The sequence below is a fragment of the Vipera ursinii genome, assembly GCF_947247035.1.
Source record: "Vipera ursinii genome assembly, chromosome: 1".
In the NCBI taxonomy this organism is placed as follows: Eukaryota; Metazoa; Chordata; class Lepidosauria; order Squamata; family Viperidae; genus Vipera; species Vipera ursinii.
The window spans coordinates 294,534,282-294,561,234 of NC_139512.1; the positions used below are offsets into that span (position 1 = coordinate 294,534,282).

The 26,953-nt window shown below is 40.9% G+C and overlaps 1 protein-coding gene across 5 annotated transcripts in view; it reads right to left on the minus strand.

Annotated features, from left to right (window-relative positions):
- The window catches only part of XPO5 (exportin 5), a 47,551-nt gene that overhangs the window by 17,421 nt on the left and 3,177 nt on the right, over window positions 1–26,953 (minus strand). For 3 of the 5 annotated variants that reach the window (XR_014490779.1, XM_083349109.1, XM_083349107.1), the window contains exons 3-21: window positions 26,362–26,434; window positions 25,700–25,837; window positions 24,768–24,950; window positions 23,918–23,944; window positions 23,024–23,209; window positions 22,423–22,578; window positions 20,717–20,793; window positions 20,155–20,254; window positions 19,576–19,659; window positions 19,114–19,239; window positions 17,381–17,471; window positions 16,579–16,707; window positions 16,120–16,235; window positions 14,521–14,676; window positions 12,572–12,613; window positions 11,161–11,250; window positions 9,769–9,968; window positions 6,773–6,872; window positions 5,526–5,707 (exon numbers count right to left, since the gene is read on the minus strand). Coding sequence is in view for 4 of the 5 variants with exons in the window: in XM_083349109.1 (XP_083205235.1) it covers window positions 5,526–5,707; window positions 6,773–6,872; window positions 9,769–9,968; window positions 11,161–11,250; window positions 12,572–12,613; window positions 14,521–14,676; window positions 16,120–16,235; window positions 16,579–16,707; window positions 17,381–17,471; window positions 19,114–19,239; window positions 19,576–19,659; window positions 20,155–20,254; window positions 20,717–20,793; window positions 22,423–22,578; window positions 23,024–23,209; window positions 23,918–23,944; window positions 24,768–24,950; window positions 25,700–25,837; window positions 26,362–26,434 (2,256 nt within the window). In the remaining variant the exon portion in view is untranslated. The remainder of the gene's footprint in view (window positions 1–5,525; window positions 5,708–6,772; window positions 6,873–9,768; window positions 9,969–11,160; window positions 11,251–12,571; window positions 12,614–14,520; window positions 14,677–16,119; window positions 16,236–16,578; window positions 16,708–17,380; window positions 17,472–19,113; window positions 19,240–19,575; window positions 19,660–20,154; window positions 20,255–20,716; window positions 20,794–22,422; window positions 22,579–23,023; window positions 23,210–23,917; window positions 23,945–24,767; window positions 24,951–25,699; window positions 25,838–26,361; window positions 26,435–26,953) is intronic. The other 2 variants (XM_083349108.1, XM_083349110.1) reach the window with 2 other exon arrangements.

Genomic DNA, 26,953 nt, shown 5'->3' on the forward strand with positions numbered 1-26,953 from the left:
TGCTCAAAGCTTACTGGTAAAGCTATCCTCACAAGATTATTGCTCTAGGGAAAAATTGGAGAAGGGAGATTTTTTTATTATTTTTTATTGGAAAGCCATTAGCGCCTTCCAGGTTGGCGGTAGGAGATACTTCTCTGCTATGGATTTGGATATAGTGGCCTTGGACCACTATTCCTTGGACCACTTTTGCTTTCTCAGCTTTGTGATATCATTTATTTGAATGTTATATGGTATTGCTTTTTGCTGTAAACTGCTTAGAGCTTTACTGGATTGAATAGCATGTACTGTTGCAAATAAATATGTAAGCCATCTTAAGTTCCTAGAAGACAGGAGGGATGTAAACCTGATAAATCAATCAATAAGATACATAAGAATATGTCAAACGTTAAATGTGTCAAGCTCACATGAATCTCTGTTACATCTGGAGTTGAAGAATGCCAGGGAGCTGAAAACATATTGGCTATGTTCTCTCAATGGGACTGACCACAACTTAGTGCAGTCAATATTTCCAAACATACACTGGAATCAAAATGGCATGAGTGTGTGTGTGTGTGTGCGTGGGTGAGTGATATTTTAAATATTTTAGGTATCAAAAACTGATACTGAACAAGATTTGATATTTGGAAGTAACGGTGAAAGTTGATACATTAGCTCCAGGGGAAAGCAAAACTCAGGAATGGACACTGAAAGATGCCTTTTAATTACCAGAAAATTCTTTTCCCATACTAGCTGCCACTCAACAGAGTAACAATTAAATTTGTAGCATGGCAGTGAACATTTTGGCAATAGCAATAGCGCTTAGACTTCTATACCGCTTCACAGTGCTTTACAGCCCTCTTTAAGCGGTTTGCAGAGACAGCGTATTGCCCCCAACAATCTGGGTCCTCATTTTACCGACCTCGGAAGGATGAAAGGCTGAGTCAACTTTGAGCCGGTCAGGATCGAACTCCTGGCAGTGAGCAGCGAGTGAGCCTGCAGTACTGCATTCTAACCACTGCGCCACCAGGGCTCATCAATGCAGCATTTGCTTGATGTGTTCATATGTGCTCACACTGTGCAGGAAATTATGACACTCAGGACCACTTTGGATGTTTATCAAGATCACACATACAATGCCATTTTAAAATGTATAATTTTGCTTGGAAGCCATTTCCTCATCCTTATCATAATAGCCTGACCCAGCTGCACAACCTTGCTGACCCTTTAAAATACCCTCTCCTGTTCCTCATCCAGTCTCCTCGGCTGCCCTCTTCCCTTTTGTTCCTGCATCTTCACAATATCAGAATGGTGGCTGCAGGAAGGAAAATCAGGGTAAAAGAGTTAGATTGCCTCTGCAGGTTACTGAAAGAATAGTTTGCACGGTGACCACAGAACAATTCTGCATCTGCATGCAAGTGATTTGATTTTCCTGGCGGGCTAATAAAAGTCAGGCCTGGGGGGGGGGCTTAGGGGGGGATGGTTGCCATGTAGGTTTCTATGAGTTCTGTGTAATAGGTCCAAGTAACGGATAATTCGGCCAAGAAAGTTCTAACTAAAAGGTAGGGCACTCAGATCTGAAGCCAGCAGATGTGCTTCGGATCTGCCATGAGTGTCTTTGCTATGCAGGTAGCCCTCGCTTGTTCCGTGACCAAAGTTATGAAAACGCTGAATGAGGGGGTCTTATGACCAGTCCTCAAAATTGCAGTTGTTGCAGCGTCCCATAGTCATGGGAGCACTCTTTGCAAACTTCACTGCTGGCTTCCCACAAGCCAAATCAATGGGGGAACTGGCAGGAAGTCACAGGTTGTGGCCAAGTGACATCACACTTAAGGACCAATCACAAACTGGGATTGTAGGTGGTTGTAGTCAGGTATCTTTTCAATTTACAACCATCTTGCTTGGTGATTGGCATTCTGCTCCCAACTGTTGTCATTAAGTGAGGACTATCTGTACTTTTTGGTAGCTCTGTAAAGGAGCTGCAGCCTTTCCCTGGCTCACCCATAGCTATGTAGGCTCACAAACATGCGAGCAACAGAAAGAGGAATCAACCATGTGTTTCTGCCTCCTTAATTCAGCTGTGTATTTTCTTGAGCCATGAAGAGGTGTGGCCCCTTTATGAGTTGTTAACATGTATAGGAAGGGTTCTGCTCTGGAATGGAAGCATTTCTTCTTGCTTCAAGTCCAAACAGTGCGTTATCTCTAGTTCTAGCAAAACAGAGCATGCAATAAGACAGCAGTAACAAAACTACAAATGTTGTTGGAAATAATGAATTACTAATGATACATTAAGGGATGCGGTGGCTTAGTGGCTTATGACGCTGAGCTTGTCGATCAGAAGGTTGGCAGTTTGGCGGGTCGAATCCCGAGTGCCACATAGCAGAGTGAGCACCTGTTACTCGTCCCAGCTTCTGCCAACCTAGCAGTTCGAAAGCACGTAAAAATGCAAGTAGAAAAATAGGGACCACTACGGTGGGAAGGTAACAGCGTTCCGTGCGCCTTTGGCGCCTAGTCATGCTGGCCACATGGCCACGGAAGACATCCTCAGACAAGCGCTGGCTCTTCGGCTTTGAAACGGAGATGAGCACCGCCCCCTAGAGTTGGAAACGACTAGCACGTGTGTGCGGGGGAACCTTTACCTTTTACCTTAATGATACATTTCCTTCAGGCAACAGAAAAGGAAAAGACCCGAGAAACACCCAACAAGATGTGAGTTAAGCAGCCAAGACAACAGTTCGACTAAAAGCAATGTTTACTACATCGCAAGAGATTCCCAAAATGAAAAAGCCTTTGTTAGTGCAGTTTTGTGACATGTATACAGTTATATTATTCTCTATCCATTGACACAACTTGGTAAGTTTTATACTCCCCTTTCTGCAAATGGTTAGCTGTATTCACAGCTTCCTTGGTCATGCGGAACACAAATTTCCATGTGAGAAACCCAAAGAGCCATTTTGTCATTCAAGCTGGAGTGATTTACGCTGAGAACAAGTTGTGAACAAACATAGTTTACCTCCACCAAAGCCACCAAGACACAGATACGGGGCATTTAAATGAAAGAGGATATATGCCTCTGTAGCTTAATTATATGTCAACAGAAAAAAAAATAGCTGACAAAATGAGACTGCAATGCTTCTAAATAGGGATAAAAACAAAAATGATACAAAATTTGTAGCATGAAATGGTCTATCCCAGGGGTCTTCAAACCTGGCCCTTTTGTCACTTGTGGACTTCAACTTCTAGAATTCCTCAGCCAGGCACGCTGGCTGAGGAATTCTGGAAGTTGGAAGTCCACAAGTCATAAAAGGGCCAAGTTTGAAGACCCCTGGTCTATCTTATCATCTTGGAAGTTTCCCAACTTAACATGATTAAGACACAATTTTTTTACAAACATACAGGCACCCACGTTGCTTGTTTTCTGCAAACTGAGGCAGTCATAAATACTGAATTTTGTTATGATGTTGTACCCTACAGTAGTAAAATGTGCATAGTGGATTATGCATCCTAGTTAGTGGGATGTAGGCAACAGTATGTTGATTACTTGCATAGAGGAGTATAAATATGTTTGGGATAAACACTGAGCTTTGACTGCGCTCGTGAAAGAATGGCCAAAATGTATAAAACCTGACCACTATTTCTAATGTACGCTTGTTTTATCTTACTGATTGATTCATTACGCTAGTACTACTATGGGCAGAAACACCCAATCTTCCGGTTTACGTCTGTGGACAAGATGTAGATGATTACAACTTGGAATGTACAAGATATTCATGGGAAAGGATGAGTACGTGTTAAGGAAAAAAGGGTATGTCCCATTTTTGTGATCCAAGGCAAAGGTTTAAATTTAATTATGAATAAAAGAACTAAAGTGTATGTCAAATAATCTGAACTAGTGTCATCTAGATCAGCGTTTCCCAACCTTAGGAACTTGAAGATGCGTGGACTTCAACTCCCAGAATTCCCCAGCCAGCTATGCTGGCTGGGGAATTCTGGGAGTTGAAGTCCACGCATCTTCAAGTTCCTAAGGTTGGGAAACGCTGATCTAGATTGTTTGTTATGTATGGAAATAGGAATTCAAAGAAAAGTGAAAATGCATGCTATGTTATAGAAGAACCAGGGCTGAGCTTTAAGAAAAATTGTGCAAGATTTTGAATAAATGCTAACCGAAATAAGATCTAACCCCCAAAATTGTTCTGCTACAATGAAGGAATGGGAACAAGTACTGGAAATATGATTAGATCATTTGGACACCCAATAAAGGTGATTATTTGGCGAGTATCTGCTTAAAAAAAACACTGCTATTCTATTCTTATATACAAAGGAATATAAAGCACATTTTATTTTATTGCTTATAAGAAAAGATTAAAATAATTAGGAATTATAGGACCTAAAAGAAGAATAGATCTTTTTTTTACTATCAACAGTGGAACTCAGGGGAAAAATGGACATGGAAAAATGAATAAATTGAAAGGAAGTAGAGAAACTAGAGCAAAATCATAATTACGTTATAGTTTGCTTACATTAGTGGCTTATCCTAATGTTATCATAGGGAAAAAAACTCTCATCTGACATACTTTAAAAGAAAGGGAAAGTGGTTTTACAAAATATCTTGCATTAGAAAGTGTAAATAAAAAACCCTCAATCCAATTGGAGAAAGATTGACTAATTTCAGCCATATCTTTTCAGATGCTATCATGCTGAACTTGCTTCTGAATAAGAGTACAGAGCAGGCTGCTTTGATCCTCAAGCTGTGACAAGCATGTATGCTAAACTGACGCCATCAGGAACCACCATTTCAAGATCAGTTCTCAAAAACTCTATTTATCCTTCACTTTATAAAGGCTGTGCCTGATGCAACAGCTCCCCTTTCACTCCAATACTGGCAAAAAAGGAAGTACATCAGCTAATATTATTAGAAGTGCAGGAACCTGTTCTCTTTGCAACCGGTAGCTAACTGCAGACAAGTAAACATGTTCCTCAGAATTAGATTGGAATGATACTGTCCACTCCAAAATTCTGGAAGACAATCCATTTTATATGAGATTATACTATCAGATCAGTATTGAAGTTTCATTTGATTATTTCTCTCTCCCTCAAGATAAATAAACACACAAAGATATATTCCCAACAGAGAGGCTGCTCAAATATAGAGAGCCATAAGACATCTATCGATAGTGTCACTGACAAGTTCCTTACCCCCTCAAAATAAACTTACAGGCTTAATATATAAAATCCTTCAACAAGAATAGATACACGAGAAGCAAAGAGATATTGTATAAAACCGAAGATGTGACTTGACCGACAGGGTTCAAAATATATGAAGACTACTAAGAAAAGCTGGTCTTAATCTTACGTTATGGGAAATTGGAAGACTCCCACAAAACACACAGTCCAGATGGGCAGAATAAAGCCAAGAGTTTCTTCCTTCTACTCTACTTTTTATATGTTTTGCTACAAAATATTTCAACAGATGCCATCCTTCACGTTAAGTGAAGTGGAAGTATGGAGCATATTGACTATGAAATGAGGACCACGCCACCTTAACTCACCTTATCAGAGCAAGCAAGTTGTCAAAAAGTTTCAGGATCTGCACTGAGCAGGGGTTACGGTAGATTGGATTGCCATTAGGTGTATATCCCACCACAAATCCTCCAGCTTTTGCCTCTTCCAAGGAAGTGGGCCAACGAGCTCGTTTTATAACTCCCAGAATTGTGTATACACAAAAGCTTATCTATACAGAAAGTAAAAGACACAGAAGTTACTTGAAAAATCAGTCTAAGAGAATTGAAGACTTGAAATGTCTCAAGATGATGGTTTTAGATATGACTATGTCTAATTGCAAAAAGACACTTAACTATATATACACACAATCACGTGATGAATGCACACATATTACTTCATGTATATTTGAAATGAATGGAACTGTGAATACTTTTTTAAAAAAATCTGTATAAAACTATTATTGTGCATAAATTATCCATAAACTCACTTTTTCCCTATCTTATTCTAGAGATTTCTCTATTCATCTCACTTTTTATCATGACATTCTAGGATCTTCTCTCAAAGCATAACTGTATATCAGGGGTGTCAAATTCTCAATGTCACGTGATGTGTCGTGACATATCGTGACTTCCCCCCCCCCTTTGCCGGCAATGGGGTGGGGGCAGAGTTACAGCATGACGCATCCGGCCCGCAGGCTGGCAGTTTGACACCCCTGCTGTATATAAATCAGTCATTTAAAACCCAAATTAATTGAGAAGATCTGAGCATATTTAGTTGATACAAAAAGATAATTACTCCTAAGGAAAACTGAGAGTCTTTCAATGAAGCTCATATCTCAGCTCTGTAAAGATCTTGTGGAACAACAAATTGACTGATGCAATTTTAAAATTCCATAACAAAGAGTGTGACAAAAAGGAAGTAGCAAATCTAAGAGTTTCAGATTAATGAGCTGAGTTCTATTATGACCCACCTTGAAAAAAGCCAACTATTACTATGCAATAGGAAAGATTTTAATATTTTAGGACAATCCCCTTCCAGGTAGCAACTAGATAAGGCAAATAACTTACTTGGACCCACTTAAAATTATGCAGAAAGAAAGACAACAGAAAACTCTATTGTGATTTCTTCTTCCTCAAAAGCATATGTAGATCCCAACGTATTTGTGTTTAAATCACATGTCACATGCTTAGTGTTATTTCCAAAGACTATCCACTACTTACTAAGGATAAATTTTCAGTGATATGGCCAAATCTCCTTTTCTGAATTCCATATTTTCTTATAATCGAATACTCACTCTGGAACGATTCAAACCACAGGGATCTTCCATGATGGGATCTATAATCCTATTATCAGCACCAACGTATCGGATAAAATCTTCAGGATTCATAAGAACTCTGTGCGTGGCAGCAGAAAATACATTTTATTCCAAGAAATCAATTCAATCTAATGAGTTACGGAAGCTAGTTGTCATGAAACACTATTATTAAGTCAGATCCAGGAATATTTGTGTTGTTACTTAAATCTACAGTGACAGATTAGAGCAAACTAAAATAAAAAAAAATTATAAGTTGAAATCCAAAAAAGCACCTTGTTGAACTCAACAGGATTTTTGAATATGTATGCATAAGATAATGCTATTAAACATTACCATATGTACAATCTGATCTCAATCTGGGTTATAAATGACTTTGCTATAGTATCTCACTTAGTGGACTTTCTACATGCTTCTCCTGCAGTTTTCTCTGAAGATGATTTTAAAGTTGAAAAAGGTGATCTCTACTGCACTTTGCATAGAAGTCTGCATTTTCTGTATTTGCATGCCTTTTAATTTTACTTTCTCACAGTAAAAGATGAAAGATACCCATTTTTATTCACAATACATTAGCCATTTAACATCTTAACCTAGGTCCCACTTTAACCATGAAACCAGCTTGGTTGACTTTGGGCCAGCTCACCTCACCTCACAGAGTTGTTGTTGTGGGGAAAATAAATGGACGAAGGTGTGTTGGATATATTTGCTGCCTTGAGTTATTCATAAAAACAATAAAAGGCAGGATATAGATAAATAAAAATAAATTTAAACCATATCAGATTGTCAGTGGAAAAAGCCCACATACAGGTAATCCCCAAATGTTGCCTTACCAAATGTTCGAAGTTACGTGATAAGCGCCTCATAGTGTTTATGAAAAAGTCCTGAAATTACTGTTGTCAAACCACGGCAGTCGTTCACCCTTACAAACAACCGCAGAGGCTACTCCCTCACACACACCCCATGCCCTGGGTTTCCCTAGGCACTAGGCCTGTGGATACTCACCTTTGCAAAGATCTAGAGAATCTTCGCTTCTTGGCTGTTTTGCTGCTTCAGGCCTTTCATGTGTTCGCAGAGAATGGGGACCTAAATTACAGCAAGATCATGCGAGATCAGTGGTGGAAGATCTCGTGCTACTGATCACACATGATCTCACGGTGCTTTAGGCCTGTTCTCTGCAAATGGAGACCTGGATGAGATCTGTGGCAAAAGGCTTTGCAAATAGATGTAAAGGTTGAAACATTGATGCTTTCCCTCTGTTTGCAAAGCCTTTTGTCATCTTTGCAAAAAGCCCCTGCCATCAAGAAGGGACCTCCGGAGCCCCGGGGCCACCATTCCCGACTTCTGTGCTAGATGGCGGAGGCCCGCAGGAGGCCTCCAATGTCCAGCACGGACCGCCGGAGACACGTGGCTACTGTGCCTGACCTATGTTCTGGGTGTGGGAGGCCCACAGGCGGCTTCCCACACCCAAAATGGACCAGACACCTGCTGCTTCCAACCTCCTGTGGGCCTCCCACGCCCAGAATGGAGATTGGAAGCAGCGGTCTCCTGAGGTCCCTTCTGGGTGGGGGAAGCCCTCTCCAGGCTCCCACGCCCAGAATGGAGGCCGAAAGCTTCTGGGGGCCATGATCTTGTGCTCAGGCACCCATCCACTTTTTGTAGAGAATGGATGCCTGACTTCCCGCGTGATCAGGGCATCCAGAAGCTTCCGGGCTCTGCGTGAAAAGTGTTTGCAAGCTAACAGAAGGTTTGAAGCAACATGATTTCATTGCCCCAAACCTCCCTTCAGCATGCAAACGCTTTTCCGCACCGAGCCTGGAAGCTGTTGGAGGAGACTCACCAAGGCAGAAGTGGCCAGCAAACTGGCGAGTCAGAGAAGCCGAGCAAGGCACACTTGTCCTGCTCTCCCTCTGCTCTCACCAGGAACAGACAAAGAAACAGGCTGGAGAGGAGACAGATCTTCATAAGTGACCTGGCATGGCAGGATGGGGGCGGGAGGGAGGGAGCACTTGAAGGGACCCCAGGGAAGGGAGAATGAGATATTTCAGTGGGTCAGGGGAGACCCTGAGTGGTTTGAAGTAGATGGCCTGTTCCATCACTAGGCCCCCCCCCCATGGCCTTCCCCACCTTGAGCTACCTCATGTTCACTTAAAGAGCCGCGCATTCGCCCATTAAATTAGGGAATGCGTGGGTGAAAGGAGGGTGTGATCCCATTCGAGGTACGAGATTTACTCACACGAATTCTCAAGTTACGAATGGAATGGGCAGACTCCATTACATTAGTAACTCGAGGACTACCTGTACTCCATACAACTTTTATCAACGTCATCCAGAGCTATTAAGCACATTTTCTCTTCTCACTTTTAACTTTCAAAGATTGTTGATGCAGTTCACACCCATGGAGCTCATATACTGTAAAGGGTGTGAAGTTGCCTTCAATTCTCATTTCCTGCAATAATATTCGTATAAAATGACTGCCATGGAACTCTGCTGACTTAAACTCTCCTGAAAACTAGAAATAAATGGAAATCAGAATAGCTGAACTGATTAGCTTCAACACATGTGCTAATTAAATAACTGGACTGTGTGGTGAATTTTCCAAAAATGATCCTGCCATGGAAAAGGAACTAGAAGTTGTGAACTGAATGGGAGTAGTAGCTAAGGTCTTTATATTAACAGAAGCTTATACTAAAGACGTGCATCTCTTTCCTTTCTTGTACTGCACTCTATTCTAAATGCAGCCTAAATGTTTAGATTAGAAACATTTTTAAATGTATAAGGACAAACATTTGTGCCGTTTTCCTACACACTGAACTCAAAACAAGAAGAGCTTTAATAAATGCCTGCACAAAAGCATTTCTTATGCACAACCACAATGAATTAAAATAGCTGCATACATGTTGACTGCAAAGCCCAGCACAGATCTGAAGCTTTGTTTTATATTGGAATCTATCAAGGGACTTGATGAAAACTTTTCATACCTTTGCATCTCATCAGATAACCAAATTGTAGCAACAGGAGCCATAAGCTCTTCCAAGAAAGCTTTTTGCCGCTGATAATCCTTAAATTGGTTGCTAATGAGGACCAAGGCTTCCATCAGAGCACACTTCTCCATCTGAGTCAGGAGCAGCTCATTTGACAGCAGCTGCTTCACATGATTATACAGCATGTCAAAGTTGGGCTATAATCAACAGATTCAAGCAACTGTTGGTTAAGTGAAAACACCACACAAGATTAACTGCAAGGATACATTTTGTATTGCAAGAAATAATATTGCAAGGTAAGAGCCACCTCCAGTTCAGTTCTGATGTGTTTTAGAGAGGATGAAGAGTTCGTTTATGCTGCTTGCGAAAAAGATTGAGAATCAATTCTTGACATATTTTTTTCTTTCTTATATTTTTTTTCTCTTTTTTCTCGCATTTTTTTTTACTCCTCTCTATTTTCTGTTTGTATTAAATGTTGCTATTATAAACATTCTTAATAAAAAAAATGCACACACGTATAAAGAATTAAAGTCTCTTATCACTATCACCTTTATGCTTCATTGAAAGGCCATACAATCAAAAACCATACGACCAAAGGGTTAGATGAAAACGTATTAGGCCTTTGAGAGTAATCTCCTCCTCAATTCAGGGATCCAAATTAAAGCGTCTGTAAGAAATGGCAGGCCAATTTCTGGTTGAACAAATCCAATGGAGATTATTATCTCTCTGGGTAACTGGTTCCAATAAGAACTGGATGCGTTCTAAGAAACTTTCCCCACAATTTTAAAAATTTCTTTTTTTAGGATCTGCCTTCTTCTACAAACAATGTGTGTCTGGAACGAAAGAAAACTTCCTTGGTCTGATAACCACTTGTATATTTAAAGAGTACTGGCATATTGTTCATAGGATAAAACATGTCTAGGTAATTTGTTATGGATCCACAACAACTAATTTCTAGTATCTAGCCATCCACCCATTACCACCCATTGCTTTTCTCTAAACCAGAATTTCTCTGAATGTTTGGCTCTAGAATTGCAGTCTGCCGTTATATTGCAACCATCCACATTTTCATAGTTATACTGCAATCTAAGATAATTCATAACTATGTATTTGCTATGAAAACAATCAAACTATTTTTGAAAACACAAGCTAGCCTCTGTTTCTCACTTCCACAAGACTTTTGACACCAACCAAAGTCAAAAACCAATCATGATTATCTTTTTCAACTAAAATACACAAGATCTGTTATTTAAGCCTGCTTTCCTACAGACCACAACTAAAGGAAGTACACCTTAGTGAGCTCTAAACCATAAAGACTAGAAACGCACGCCCAAAGTAGCTTAAGTTAGAAAAAACAGTTTCAAGTTGAACAAAATAACAACTGAATACCAGAACAAGTTGAGGGTAATCCCGACATATTTTGATGATGGAGGAGCAAGCATGTCTTCTCACATTCTTTACTGCACGGGTTCTTGGTGCCTGGACAGACAAAATAAATCAAATTTAAGAACAGCATTTTATTTTATCTGTTTTAGCAAACAAAGCTGCTTTAAGTATTTAATACATTTTTCAAGATATTAAACGGAATAATCAAAAGCAGCTTTAAAACAAAGCAGTTCTGATCATTTTCTAAAACTTCTGTAGAAGCTGAGCACAATTAACTGTCCTGTTTGGAGAACTAAGACAGCTTGATTTCTATCCAAATCTCTAATGATAATAATAATAATAATAATAATAATAATAATAATAATAATAATAATAATAATAATAATAATAATAATAATAATAATAATAATAATAATAATTTTATTTATATACCGCCCTTCTCCCGAAGGACTCAGGGCGGTGAACAGGGCAAGCATAAAAAATACAGAGATACAAAAGTTAAAAAAGATTAAATATATGCCCACTAAAAACAGTAAATACAAATATTAAAATAACAATAAACCCACCCCCCCATCCCCCATCAGGCCAGGCCGGCTTGTTCAAATAAGAATGTCTTTAGATCGCGACGGAAGGAGCGAAGATCGGGCGCCATCCGGAGCTCAACCGGTAACCGATTCCATAGCTCCGGGGCGCCCACAGAGAAGGACCTCGCCCTGGGGGCCACCAATCGACATTCTCTGATCGGTGGCACCCTGAGGAGGCCCTCTCTGTGGGAGCGCACAGGGCAGAACTTTCAACGTGATGCCCTGTGCTTACCACTGATCATAACAGGAGCAGCTCTGGGGGAATTTTTTTCATCGTGTATTCTGCTCTTGCTCTTCACAAAAAGGGACACAGAAAAGGAAGGCTCTTGAAACTATTGGACAATTGGACTTTTCCCCCCAGCAAACATGCTAGCGCCTGAGATCTCAGAACTACCTACACAGCTCCTTGTTATGTTTACTTTTATGAGAAGACTGATATTCCCAAGATACTTAGTGAATATAAAAATATCTGTTGTATAGCACTTGCTTTGCAGTGAAAATTCTATTAATGAAATTTGCTTCTAAGGTTTAGTACTAATGCAAAAATGGCGACTCAAATTTTTGATTTTTCATCATGTCTTCATTTATATAGTTACCAAGTTTCTATACCACCCATCATATATCTGCGTGCCTCTGGGCAGTTCACAAATAGAAAACTTTATAGTTTGAAGGGTCTCAATCCTATTTTCCCCTGACTACAGTAGTTCATGTAGAGCTTGGCCATAATTTCACAGTTTCAACAGTGTCTAAGAGATCTAATATAACCAAAATGGCCTTGCTCTGCAGTTTCATCAGGAAACTTCATCGTCACATTTACGAAATGAACTTACCTTGCTTTCTTCTACAACTTCAAAGGTGACAGAGGCAAACAGCTAAGAACAATAGCAAAAAAGTTACTCATCATTTCATGGGAACATATTTTCGCTTTATGTGAGTTATTTGTAAAATGCTGGCCCCTAAAATTATTTACCAATCGACTTGTTCCCGTTGTCATTTTAGGATAAGATGGTGTATTACAAAATCATGTGCAAGCTTGCTTTCTTTTTTTTTCTTTTCCCCCAAGCAATTTCACAGAAATAATGGATAACATACTTCAGTGAATCTTTTCCAGCACTGCTTCACAGTTCCAAGGCTACACTGGAAAAGCTTTCTGCCCGAATAGGCAACTTTGACCTCATTCACTAATGAAACCAGGAGAGAGGCGGAGGTGGTTCCTGCAGATATTAATTCTGCTTCACTTAAAGACTGCAATTCTAGCACCTCTTGTCACAGTCATTAAGCAATCTCATGGGTCATTAAGCATACTAAGTCCCTCTCTGTGGGACACAGGAATACATCGGGGAAAATCAGTCATGTAAATCAAATGATACGAACACCTTACAATTTAAAAACCAGCACCTGGAGTTGAGCTTCAGATAAAATAATCAGTCAATTACAACATAGCAATTCTTTCCTCTTCAGTTCTCTAGTATATTCAAAACTCCCCTTTCCCTATTCTGGGATGCTGAAAAATATGGATGTATCCTATGGTTGTTGTTAGTTGCGAAGTCGTGTCCGACCCATCGCGACCCTATGGACAATGTTCCTCCAGGCCTTCCTGTCCTCTACCATCTTTTGGAGTCCATCTAAACTCACGCCTATTGCTTCAATGACTCCATCCAGCCACCTCATTCTCTGTCGTCCCCTTCTTCTATTGCCCTCAATCTTTCCCAGCATTAGGCTCTTCTCCAGTGAGTCCTTCCTTCTCATTAGGTGGCCAAAGTATTTGAGTTTTAGCTTCAGGATCTGGCCTTCTAAAGAGCAGTCAGGGTTGATCTCCTCTAGGACTGACCGGTTTGATCGCCTTGCAGTCCAAGGAACTCGCAGGAGTCTTCTCCAGCACCATAGTTCAAAGGCTTCAATTCTTTGGCGCTCAGCCTTTCTTATGGTCCAACTTTCACTGCCATACATTGCAAGTATCCTATGGAACATGGTCTAATTCTAGAAATAAAATAGCCTTCGCTTTTCAAGAAATTGTATATTTGAGGTTCTCTACACGCGAGTGAAGTTGAGTCACATATTGCAAGTTAATGTTGCATTCCTCCCCACTCTCCATGCAATTTGAGCCCGGCTTCCTTTAAACACCTGTTTTCTTGGGCATTTGGGTGAGGGCACAGATGGAGGCTTGTGTTTGCTGGGTTTGTTTTAGTTTTGTGTCCTGTGACTGACTTGCATCTTTCAATTAACACCTGGAAGAGAGGCTGCTTAGATAAGCTAACTCTTCCTATTTACTCTTTATAACCTGTGAGTTTTAATTTTCAGCTCTAACCTCAGTGACATACCGGTAGTCCTTGTTTAAATGGCTACAACTGGAACCACGCCCTTGGTTGCCGAGTGAAGCAATCGCTACGTGAGATGCCCACGTGACTACTTCACTCAGTGACCGTGATCTCAGCACTCCCTCCTATGGCTGTTAAAACAATCTGGCAGCAAACGAAACGTTCGGAAACCAACCCACAAGCTCAAAGAACAAACCTTCGCCCTCATCTCTCTCTATTTGGGGGGGGGGAGATTTAGACTCTGTGAATGTTTGGATTTCAGCTGCCAAGATTGAAGCAGGCATGGAGTCCTTCTCTTCCTACCTCTGCAGGACACTCCAGGGAGAGAGACTCCACACATGCTTGAATTTCTGTCGCCAAACAGGCATAGGGCTGGGTGTCCTTCCCTTCCTGTCTCTGCACAGCATTGAAATAAGATTCCAGAAACCCAGTGTTTACCAACAGTAGCAGAAAACATTTACCTTGGCAATAACTTCTGGCAGGTATTCTGGTCTGTACGTAACAAACGGAAAGAGCGCTGAGATATTAGAAAGGAGGCAGGACAGAATCAGAGGGTCTTTTGTTTCAAAGCTCAGCACAAGTTGCAATAGTTCTATGCCTTGAGAAACTGGGATTTTCTGGAACAGGAGGAAAATGGACAGTGATCACATATCTTTTTGCTTCATACGGTGTAAGTATTTATCGTACAAGTATTTGTCAGAAAAATAAAAAAAAAATCACAGCTCTGACAATTTTAACAGAAGGTAAATGGAGTGCCTTTATGCATCTGTCAAGATTTAAGGCACCCAGAATTCTTCAAAACAGACAGACAAGTTTGTTTGTTGGCCACATCTATGTAATGAGGCTCGGGGGGCATGCCACATATGGTCCTTGAATTGCACTGTTGTTATGCCCACCTTATAGCAGCTGAAATATTACAAGAAATAGTTTTCAGAAAAGGTGAAAATAATGGTAGGAATACAAAAATGTATGCTCATCTTTGTAAGCTGCATCCCATTTTTTCCAACCACAAATAATCCTCACTTAACATTGGTAACTGGGACTGGAATTTCTGTCTCTAAACCATGTGGATGTAAAATGCAGTATCATGTGACCGTGCCACTTAGCAACAAGGATCCTGGAAGCCCCTGTTAACTGTGGTTAAGCAAGGCTTGTGGGTCATTAAGCAAGGACTTCCTTGAAAATTTCCCGCTGGCTTCCAACAACCCAAATTGGTGGGGAAGCTGGCAGGAAGTTGCAAGCCCTAGGCAGCTTGCAAGCAGGCTGGCAGGCAGACATGGGGAGGACGGAGAAGGGTATGTGAAGTCCGGTGTGCCATGACAAGAGCGTAGCAAGGCTTGGGGTGGCTGCTGTGGAGCAGGAGAGAGGATGCAAGGATCCAATGTGGTGCAAGGCTTGCGGTGGGTGCCGAGGAAGGTGCACAAGGGCATGTGAAGATCTGGTGCAGTGCACTGTTTTTCTGGTGTCAATCCCTGTTTACCTGGATTAACTCTGCTGTTGCTTTATCTCTACATGTCTGAGCCATCAAAAGATACATACAGGTCATCACATGACTAAGCCATCAATAGACACATAGAGATAAACCACATTTATGCACCATTCAAAAGGCTAAGAAGGAAATGAAAAGAACACATCTTCACCAGCAACCAAACCCCAGATAAGCAGGGATTAACACCAAAAAACCCACAATCAAGCAGAAAACAATGCCCTAATTAAGGAATTACCAAGGGAATAAAACCACCTCCCCAGCAACACTGGCAAGACAAGCTTCTGTATATAAATAGGGAATAAATGGGGAACAAAGCCAACATTCACCAGCCCTGATGACATCTACAAGCAAACAACCAAGCTGAGACAGCACCAAGGGCTCCACAACGACATTAACACAACAAGCTTGAAATATTTTAAAATTAAAATTTTCCCAAGGAGAAAAGTTATAAATAATACAGTCGAAATATGATCTAAAGGCTTGTATTTCTCAGAATGCTTCTCAAGAGGCAACATAAGTCACATTATGTCAAGGGTAACTGAAACAAGATAAAAAAATCTGGGCCACGTACTTCTTTATCCAGGGTTCGAAACATCGGGCTAATGATGCTTTCTAAGAAAACGGTCATAGCATCCCAATGCACAAAGGAAGGAGAAAAAATGGAGTAGGGTCTTTCATTTGTTTTAGCTATCAAAGGAAGACAAAATTAAGAAAACTTTAGAACATTCACAGTACCAGAATCTGCTTCCAATGAGAATTTGCCATAAACAAAATGTCACAATGAATGCAGCTATAATAAAAATATGTTTTGCTGGAAAGCTGCTTTCAATATAAAAATGCAGTAATTGTGTTGTTATGATTAATTGGAGAGATGTATGGATTTTAATCAAACTCTAAGTGATCATCATAGTTCAAGCATCCAAGTTAAGCTTGGAAAACTTAAGAGAAACTGCTAGAGCCAAGCAAAGAAAACCATGTTGTGCGCTACCATTGAATACAGAGCATTTCCCCTCCTGTTAAAGAAACTTACAATTCACAGATCCAGTATCAAGAGGAAGGGACAACTGGTATTTCAACCATTCCCCAGCCATCTGGAAGCCAGTATGAGGGTCTAGCCGACATGCCATTCTTATCACGTCTCCCTGTTGTGCACGGAAAGCTGGCAAGGAAAAACAACAAAAGTCTGACTTGCAGCTAGCATAACTGAAAATTACTCATGTAAACAACCTGGATATAAAATCTGAAGTCTGAAGTGTTCATCCTGCAAAAGAGCCTTGGTGGAGCAGTGGGCTAATGCCTCCTTAAGTAACACCAGCTGCCTGCAATTAGTGCAGGTTCGCATCCCACCAGGCTCAAGGTTGACTCACCCTTCCATCCTTCCGAGGTAGGTAAATGAGGACCCAGATTGTTGGGGGCAATAAGATGACTTTGTAATAATGCCGCTGGGGTGTGTGTGAAAGCCCTAATAAGCAGGCATATACATAGAATGAAGGCTACTGCTAAGCTTGTAAGCCGCCCTGAGTCTTCGGAGAAGGGCGGGATATAAATGGAATTAAAAAAAAAACTTGGATGAGTTTATAGATTGATCCCAGTTTCTGATGAATTACATGTTGCTGGTGAATTCAAGTGTCTGTAGGTTAATATAAAATTGGATATGCTGGAGGAACCGCTTTCTAAAGAAAATTTAAAGAGAAGGCATAACAGAACTTTGCAATAGCTTTCTGCTCTGAAATTGTTTGTACTGAGATTCTGTTAATCTGTTAATAGTGTTAATGCTATTCAAACCAAAATATATTGACAATCTTTTGGGTTTTGCTGGAACAGCAACTTACAATTGAAGAAGCAATTGAAGTCTTCATCACTGTCAAAATCAAAAAGAGAATATTCACAACTAGGACAGTCAGTCTTGGATGGAAACCCCAACTATAAAAAGAGAAGGATGAGACAATAGGTGAAAACATTACACACATATATTGTCACGTAAAGATTCTGGAAAATAATCTTAAAACAAATTACCGTATTTTTCGGACCATAAGACGCACCTGACCATAAGACACACCCAGTTTTTAGAGCAGGAAAACAAGAAAAAAAAATTCTGAACCAAATAGTACTGGTATACTAAAACAGGGCTTTTCAACCTTTTCATCCGTTGTACCACTTTTAGGACAAGGCAATGTCCGACTACCACCAGTCGCCCAGCAAGGTGTCAAAAACCTGACCCTCCACCAAAAAAGGAAAAAAAATGATAAAGTACAGGTAGTCCTTGACTTACAATGATTCACTTAGTGACTGTTCAAAGTTACAACGGCACTGAAAAAAGTGACTTATGACCATTTTTCATACTTATGACTGTTGCAGCATCCCCAGGGTCATGTGATTTACATTCGGATGCTTGGCAATCAATTCATATTTATGATGGTCACATTGTTCCAGGGTCGTGTGATCACCTTTTGCAACCTTCTGAGAAGCAAAGTTAGTGGGGAAACCAGATTCACTTAACAATCATGTTACTAATTTAATTTCTCTCTCTCCTTCTCTTTCTCTCCCTCTCCCCCTCCCTCTTTCTTTCTCTCTCTCCTCTCTCTCCCTTTCTCTCCATCTCCCTCTTTCTCTCCCTCTATTTCCCTCCCTTTCTTTCTCCTTCTCTCTCCCTCTCTCCCTCTCTATTTTTCTCTTTCCCTCTATTTCTCCCTTTCTCTCTCTCCCTATTTCTTTCTCCTTCTCTCCCTCTTTCTCTCTCCCTTTCTCTCCCTCCCTCTTTCTCTCCCTTTCTGTCTCCTCTTTCTCTCCCTCCCTATCTTTCTCCTTCTCTCTCTCCCTCTTTCTCCCTCCCTCTCCCATTGTCCCTTCCTTCCTTCCTTCCTTCCTTCCTTCCTTCCTTCCTTCCTTCCTTCCTTCCTTCCTTCCTTCCTTCCTTCCCTCCTTCCCTCCCTCCCTCCCTCTTTGTCCTTCCCTCTCTGCATTAGAGCAGTACCCGCGGAGGCGGCCCTGCGGCCTGGCTTTCTCTTGCAGAAAGCAAGCTGAAACGCAGCGAGGGAGATTGCCAGAAATGCGAATCGGCCGATCTCGTGCTCCTGCAAACTCCCTCGCTCGGTTTCAGCTTCCCTTGCTACAAGAGAAAGCAGGCTGAAACGAGGGAGATTGCAGCAGCGCGAGATCAGCCGATTTGCATTCCTGGCAATCTCCCTCACTCCACTTCAGCCTGCTTTCTCTTGTAGCAAGGGAAGCTGAAACCGAGGCAGATTGCAGGCGCGTGAGATCGGCGTTTCTCAGCACGTGCCAATTCATGCTCCCCTTGCAGAGGTTGGGGCTGGCCATACGGATCACCTTTGGACCATAAGACGCACCCTCGTTTCCCCCCCCACTTTTGGGGAAAAAAGTGCGTCTTATGGTCCGAAAAATACGGTAATGAACATGTAACATATTTTACTGACTGGAAAGTATTCTGCCTTCATCCAGTCATATCAGTGTGTGCTAGGAAAGAGGTTCAGAAAATAGCTGACTCAGTTTGAAAACTTCTTTTTCCAAACATTCCTATTTACATTTTATTACACTATTAACATACCTTCACTAGATTAGTCATGCATGCCCGCAGATAATTTGGGATAATAGCCAACAATACAGGATCACGTGACAGTACTTCGTGCCGAAAAAGAGCACCCCATGTGATCTGAGTAGAAGAACGTAAGAACTAGGAAAATAAAAAGTAAAAGAATCTATTAGATAGAGATCACATCATAAAAGTTGAACACCTATATAATCCACATCAGAGGTCCCCAACCAGAGCTTCAGAAAAGAAAGGGCCAACGCCCAATATATTATAAACTGAATAAATCGACTAATGCAGCTGAATTTGAGTACGGCGGGTTTGGCTTAAGAAGCTTTTCTTCATCTCAGACAGGAATAATGAATCCATTTTAAAATATTTGTAATTCATAAGGTCATCACAAATACATACCATGTATTTTAATTTAATTTTTACACTTAAAATACTGGAAAATATTTCACTTCAATCCCATCTATTTACCTGACTGGGATGGGTTGTGAAAGCAAGAAATGACTCAAGGTATTTTCCCAAGTTGATAGGTATTTCTACATCGGAATCGGGGCCCTGTTAAGAGAAGAGAAGCGATGCAGACTTAGATCCTGACATGATTCAGATGACAAAGGTTTACCTGTGACCAGCAGAAAAGCTTCCTTCCTTCATGAAGCTTTCTCTGGACAGGAGACTTCCTGTCTGGAGTGTTCCACCGTACAATTAAGAGCAGCATTTTACTTTCCTGTTCACTTCCTTTATATTTAAAACAAGAGAGAATAAATCTTAAGTACGGTGTGTGTGTGTGTGTGTGTGTGTTTGTGTGTGTGTGTGTGTGTGTGTGTAGATGCAGGTCCAGCTTTCTGCAACCTGATGCCTCCAGATGTGTTAAAATTGGAATTCTTAAGAGGTGCTGGGATTGTCATAGGAAGCTGAGAACATGCAGTATGTTTTTCACAGTTACCAGGTGGCTGTCAATTACCCAAATTGGGCAAAAGTAAGAATTACCTTTGGAAAACCAGGCTGATTGGTAAGAAGCAAAAGGAGATAGTTTTTGTCATTATCACTCACCACTAATGCACACAGTTGGCTGCCCAAGGAACATAATACTTGGCAAAGTCTCTTCAAGAAAACATATTGCTTTTCCACTAAATCTTCACCATCTGCAGTCCTGAAAAGTGAAGAAAAAAGCAGGAGTTATGCAGGTTCTACCACATAATTGAGAATCATTTACACACGAGATAACACTGCTTATAAAGCTTCCCTTCAAGTTGACTCCTCGTGATTTGATTGATACATTCATACATTTTGACAACAGTGATCTGCCATCTGTTTTAGGATCTGTTTTTGACTTCTCAATCTATTCTCCTGATATATCCTGCCAATAATAATCAGATCCAACCCTGCTTAGTTTCCATGCACACACACACACACACACACACTAATTAACGGGGGGCCTGTTAACAAAATGGATTTTACGGTGCGTAATTTGATATCTTCCAACCACAGTTGTTGGAAGACCTAAAAACCCAGGTTAGGGACAGATCATCATGGAAAAAATCCCTATCATTCAACAATTACTTGATGGCACATAACCACTCATGCATTTGCAACACCAGAGAACAGTACTTACTGGGCAGCAGAGAGAATATAGTGCATGGCAACATCCCCAAACAAAACCATTAAGGGCTTGCGGTCTTCCAGTTTTCCCTATTTTAAAAAAATACATAAAAATTTCATCATGTTAGACAGAAACACTGGAAATTTGTTAGCTAGTATATTACATTGAAAGTTTCTTCTCACAGTGATCGTTCAAAGCAGAACATTTCATTCAATATTTCCCCTTTGCTTCATTTAAAATGTTAGCCACAGTTCATCAATAAATAACAGCAAATTAAATTGAAGCAGTAAAGTTCATCCAGCACTCAAAAGGTTGGAAACAGCACATTAGCAATCATCTTGGACAAATTCCCTTGAACCACTAGCCTCTACCCTAGCTGCCAGAGGAATAGTCCAAAATACCAAACAGAAGGAACTTCATAATAGATAAGAAAGGACTTTTACAGCAGGGGTCCTCAAACTTTTTAAACAGGGGGCCAGTTCATTGTCCCTCAGACTGTTGGGGGAGGGGGGCAAACTATAGTTTGAAAAAAAAATAATGATTATGGAACAATGTAAAATCAAGTATAAAATGAAAAAATGAAACAAGAAAAATGAATTGATTTAATTATTTGAATGAGTTTTTAAGTGAAGAAAATATACATTTCCAGTGAATCCACACGTTTCATTTGGGAATGCAACTGCTGGTTTTTCCACAAACAGTTTTTGAGTTGTGGGAAGATGGCAGAAGTTTTCCTCCCTCACTTGTTTAATGATTATGTCTGTCCCACGTGACTTCAAATGCTTTCCCATATTGTGAATGCATATCACAGATGAGCTTCCCCTTTCCTTGAAGCTGCACACTGAAACTTTTGAGAAGCTCTGTTACATCTGTCAGAAAGGCAAGGTGCCATTTCCATTCAGCATTTCTTGCAGACGTCTCATGACCCAAACTAGGTAACATGCCAGAAGAGAGGGGGTTTGTGGAATGGAGGAGAGGAGGAAGAGGAGGAGGAGGAGGGGTGTGTGTGTGATTGTGGGTTCCTTGGTCCACTCTGAACTTCATGGCTTTCTTGTAGACATCTCATGACCCAAACTAGGTAACATCATCAGTTCACTTATTATCCCACTTTGGGTCCTGAAACGTCTGCATGGTGGTTTTCACCATCCTCAGAGACACCGCCCCCCCCCCGCCCAAGGACCCTTCATTTTAACCCTGAGCCAGAAATATTTTCCTTGATTGGCATTCTGGACCGTCTTAGGGCAGAAGAACCTACCTGGCAAGACCTCATTCCTCTTTCCCATGCAGTGCATCCTAACATCCCCATCCTTCCTCCAACCCTTTCCTGGAACCTAAAAGCCAATGAAGTTTCTCTCAACCATCAGCACTGCCACCCCCAGTTTCTCTGAGCTGCTCCACCGCCTCCGGCTTTACCTACCTCTCAGGGCTTCACCTGGACACAGCACTCCCCCCCCCCCGTTCGTGGATCGGGATGCTCCTCCAAAGGCCGACTGTGTCCTCCCTCCCAGCGGCTCCCCCGACCTTTCAGCGCCTCAGCTCCACACAACCCTTCGCAAACCCGAAATAACCTTCCAGGAGTAAATTCTCCTCCTTTTTTCCGGTTCACCCTAGCTGCCCGTCACAAATACCTCGCCCTTCGCCTGCTCCCCTCAGACCCATAACCGGTACCCTACTCCAGCAGCCCCACTCCAACCCTTGCAAGGGTCAAGCCCACTCACTCGGAGCCGTCGCCCTTGCCGCCGCCGCCGGTGCTTGGTCCTTCGGCGATGGTGGCGGTGATGTTGAGGGCTGGCGGCACCAGTTTCCTCTTGGCCGGCCGGCAGCAGTGGCGGAGGCTGGGGCTCGTGTTCCGTAGCGCCTAGCGAGGGCCCCGCCTTAGAAGAAGCAGCAGCAGTGGCGTCATCATCGCCCGGCTTGGCTGCCCTAAGTGAGGCCGAGGCTGCAAGCGAGGCCTAAACCTCTCAGCCCGGCCCTGAGGTAAAAACGCGAAGAGGCAAGAGGAGAGGAAGGGGGCATGGCCAAAGTGCAGGCACGCACTTGGGCACGGGAGGGAGAAACTGGGGGGAAAAAAACCTCTCCTCCCACCAACTCGCCATCCCGCCATTGGCTGCCATCCACCCACCCTCTCGTTGCGATTGGACGGCTTGCCCGGGAGGTTGAGGCGGGCTGGATAAAAAGGCATGGGGGGGCCGCAGGCGGCCCACAAGCCGTAGTTTGAGGACCCCTGTTTTACAATCTTCCACTTAACAATCTTGTCCTATATCTATGAATGGGGTATATCCCCAAAACGTCCTTATGAAGAAGATAGAAAAGAAATACCTTTCTGCTGACTACAATCAAGAGGCACTCCGCTGCTCCTATTTGAAGCTCTGGCTCATTCAAAAGCAAGCACAGCATCTCCAGTAGCTTGCAGTTATCTGCTGTGATATGGTTCATAGCCACCCAGTCTATATAACCAGCCAGAGTATTGAGTGCTGCGATTCCTACTCGACAATTTGCTTGTGCCTAGAGGAAAACAATTGCAACTGAGAGTCCACAGAACTACACATCTATTGATGTGCCACCTATTAACAGCCTTAATCCTATTACTAAAATGCAGTGAAAGTATTAAACACATTTCCCTCACATCAAATTTTAATGTTTTTGTTCCTGGGAAAGTACTCGGCTAATCTGAAAATATTATTTCCTTTCAATGCTGGAAATCAGGCTGGGCAACCCACAGGTCGTGACCCTTCTTTCTGTTGCTTCTGGAACCCATCTCTGATCGCTGAGAAATGTAATTATGATTTTCTGCTTTTCTGAAGTAGGAAACACAGGAAACATTACTCTAAACCCCCAAATAGGCAAATCACTATTAAAACTGTCTTCCCAGTGTCTACCACATTCACATATATGGTGCACCACTCTCTTTGTAACCTTCAATATCACTCCAAAGTGTCAATTGTGGCTCGTGGCTTCCCCAAATTGCCCATTCTGATCTATATGGGGAGATACAGTGGGAGCAGTAACCAAGCAAAGTTATGAACTCTGATGAACACTCTCCCTTATATTCTATCATATGTAGTAGGAATTTGTCAAGAGGGGATTTAATCAACAAAACATTGAAAAAAACCAATAGCATTAATGGCAACAGATATTTGGAAAAGAATGACCATATCCTAAGCATCAGGACCATGAGAGGTGTTTGTATTTCTTAACCCTGGTTTTACTTACTTTTGATTCTTGAGCTGCATCCATTTTCTGGAAAAGAAAAAAAGTGAATGGTTTACTGAAACACAGTTTGGTTCCTCAATATTACAGTACCTGCCAATTCTTTTTATAGGAGACAATCATACCGGTAGGATGTTTCTAAAGCTTTATTTTGATTTTCAGCAATCAAATGCATATTTAAATGAGTCATTAAGATTATTTATCTCTAAGTCCTGAGGTTTAAACAGAAATTCTGTCAGAATCTGCAGTTCTATAATGTTAAGAATTACTCTGCTTATTTCACATTAATAATCAGTAATACATGAGGGAAGCAAATCCATGATTAGCAAGATAAACATATTTTTAAGAAAGAGTTCCATAAAACCAACAACTGGTATAAATAATAATCCAATTACACATATTGTTCTTCTACAAAATGACAAACTGCTACGAGCAATCCATGAATGATAAACAAATAAAAACATTCAACAAGATGAATCTCATTCTTATACACCCAGACTGTTTTAGAATAACAACTGAATTCGATTAGGACATATTCTGGATAATTGGTGCCTTATCCCCCTTCTTTTACAATATATATGATTACTGATTGCAGGATTTATGTTAAATTTTATTTAAAATAAAAACAATAAGCTACATATGAAAACATAATCTCTGTGGATTTGTTATAATACCTGAGTCTCTATAAATCAATTTTCCTCTTCAAAAGCCAGGGGATGCTTTCTGCCACAAAGATCAAATTCTTTTGACTCTACTTCATGTAATGAGCTGACTATACCAATGATGCCATTTTTTTTGCCATTCCTGACATCTGAGACTATGTAGTTCTTACTAACCAATGGGGGCCTCTTACCGCACATCTGTATTTATTAACATTTTGCTGTAGTGTATTTAGCAGGAAACTAAAAATTTTCTCCATATTTTGGGAAAGAGTTTGCTGAATATCTCGTCGTCGTTGAGCTGGCAATGTCTGGAAAGTAACCACATCCTCTGCCAGGCGCAGAAGTATGAACATCACTAACTCTGTCTGGGTTTCCTAGAATGAAAATCAAATCAAATCAAAAGGAAACAATTCTCATTACCATAGGAATAACATTTAGTTTTCAGAGGATGACTCAAGTACAATTATCTCCTAGGGAGGGTTGGAGCCTCCATAGAGCTCACAGCACTTCCAACGTATACTATTGACCAGGGCTTTTTTTTTCTCATAGAACGCTCAGAACGGAGTTCCGGCACCTTTTTTTGGATGGAACCTTGTAGGGTAGGCACTGCTATTGACTATCATTAAAGGTAAAGGTAAAGGTAAAGGTTCCCCCACACATGCATGCTAGTCGTTACCAACTCTAGGGGACGGTGCTCATCTCCGTTTCAAAGCCGAAGAGCCAGTGCTTGTCCGAGGACGTCTCCGTGGTCATGTGGCCGGCATGACTAGATGCTAAAGGCGCACGGAACGCTGTTACCTTCTCACCGTAGTGGTCCCTATTTTTCTACTTGCATTTTTACGTGCTTTCGAACTGCTGGTTCGCAGAAGCTGGGACAAGTAACAGGCGCTCACTCTATTACTATCATTAGTAAGCGATAATAAAAATTAATATTAGAAATGGTTATAAATTTTACAAGATCGAAGTTCTCACGACATCTGTATTTTTCATATTTTAGCCTTTACAAATTTATTGTTTGACGTGACCTCACCCAAAATCATAAAATTGTACTCATGCCCTGTGTGGCCAATCTACAAAAACAAGTCCAAAAAAAGTAGAGCAATATCACTGTAGGATGTCCTACCCCTTCTTCAGACAGCGTGTCCAGTTCTTTCAGCATATCAGGCCAATGCTGTGGCCATTCACGTTTGATCATCTCTACCACAATGCGAGAGAGAACATCCTTAATGTGACTTTCTTCTTCTAAAATATTCTGGGTACCCTGTTAATGAAACGTTGAAAGATTACAAGATGGAAGATAGGACTATTATATTATTCAACACTCACAGACCTATCTTTAGAAATACAGTATAAATTTTTAAAGAACCCTTTAAATTAAATCAAGTAAGCACATAATCCTAGTCCATTAGAGTTTGGAATACTTTACAAAGTAGGATAACTACTGTATAAAAATAATGTTTTGATTATTTCTATATTAAATGTGACAATTTATATCCAGAGAAATGTAAAAGCCCAGTCTCATACTGTATTGTCTATAGAACAAACTGCTTTACTATATGTATGAACAATATCATAGAGACAAGTTTTATTCCTTGTTTTTATAGCTGACTAGTGCAGCTTTTCATCACAATAGATATAAATACAATAGCACTTTCATCCAGAAAAATAAATTATGGAGTCTATAACTAAGGAATGGTTTAAACAACAACACCTTATTTTTGTGAAAAATACTGTACCATTAAAATAAAATTTAGCAGTTTACGTTCAAGAAGTAGCAAGACTTACATTGGATATTAGTGCCATGACATTGTTCTTCAAAAAGACTTTCTCAAGTCGACCCATAGTATTCCATCGAAATCTAACCCCCAAAAACACAGACATCAAATCTATGTTATATTGATTAATAATAAGTAAACTTTCATAACATGGTAATATGAGAGATATTCTGTTCTCAAGTTGTCCTATCCATCTCAACATTCCCATATAAAAGCAAAAGCAGTATAGCCTTTAAAAGAATTAAAGGCAGTTCTCATTTAACAACAATAATTGGGTCTTGCTAAGCAATGCAGTCATAAACTGCTATATCATGTGACCACATGAGTATGAGTATAGTAGTGGCAATCCTAGCAGTCTTCACTGCTGTTGTTAAGCAAGGATCTCACGAAACTGTGACCTCCTGCTGCCTTCCCTCAAGCAAAGTCAATGGGAAAGCCAGCTGGAAGTCACAAATCCTGGGGGGGGGGGGGGGAATAAGCAAGCTGAAGGGTGGGTGAATACTACAGAGAAAGGTGGGATTGTATCCTATAGCAAATGTGTGCAAGCTATTTCATTAACACCAAAATACTGAGTATAAATTCCTTCTATGAATTGCCACCAG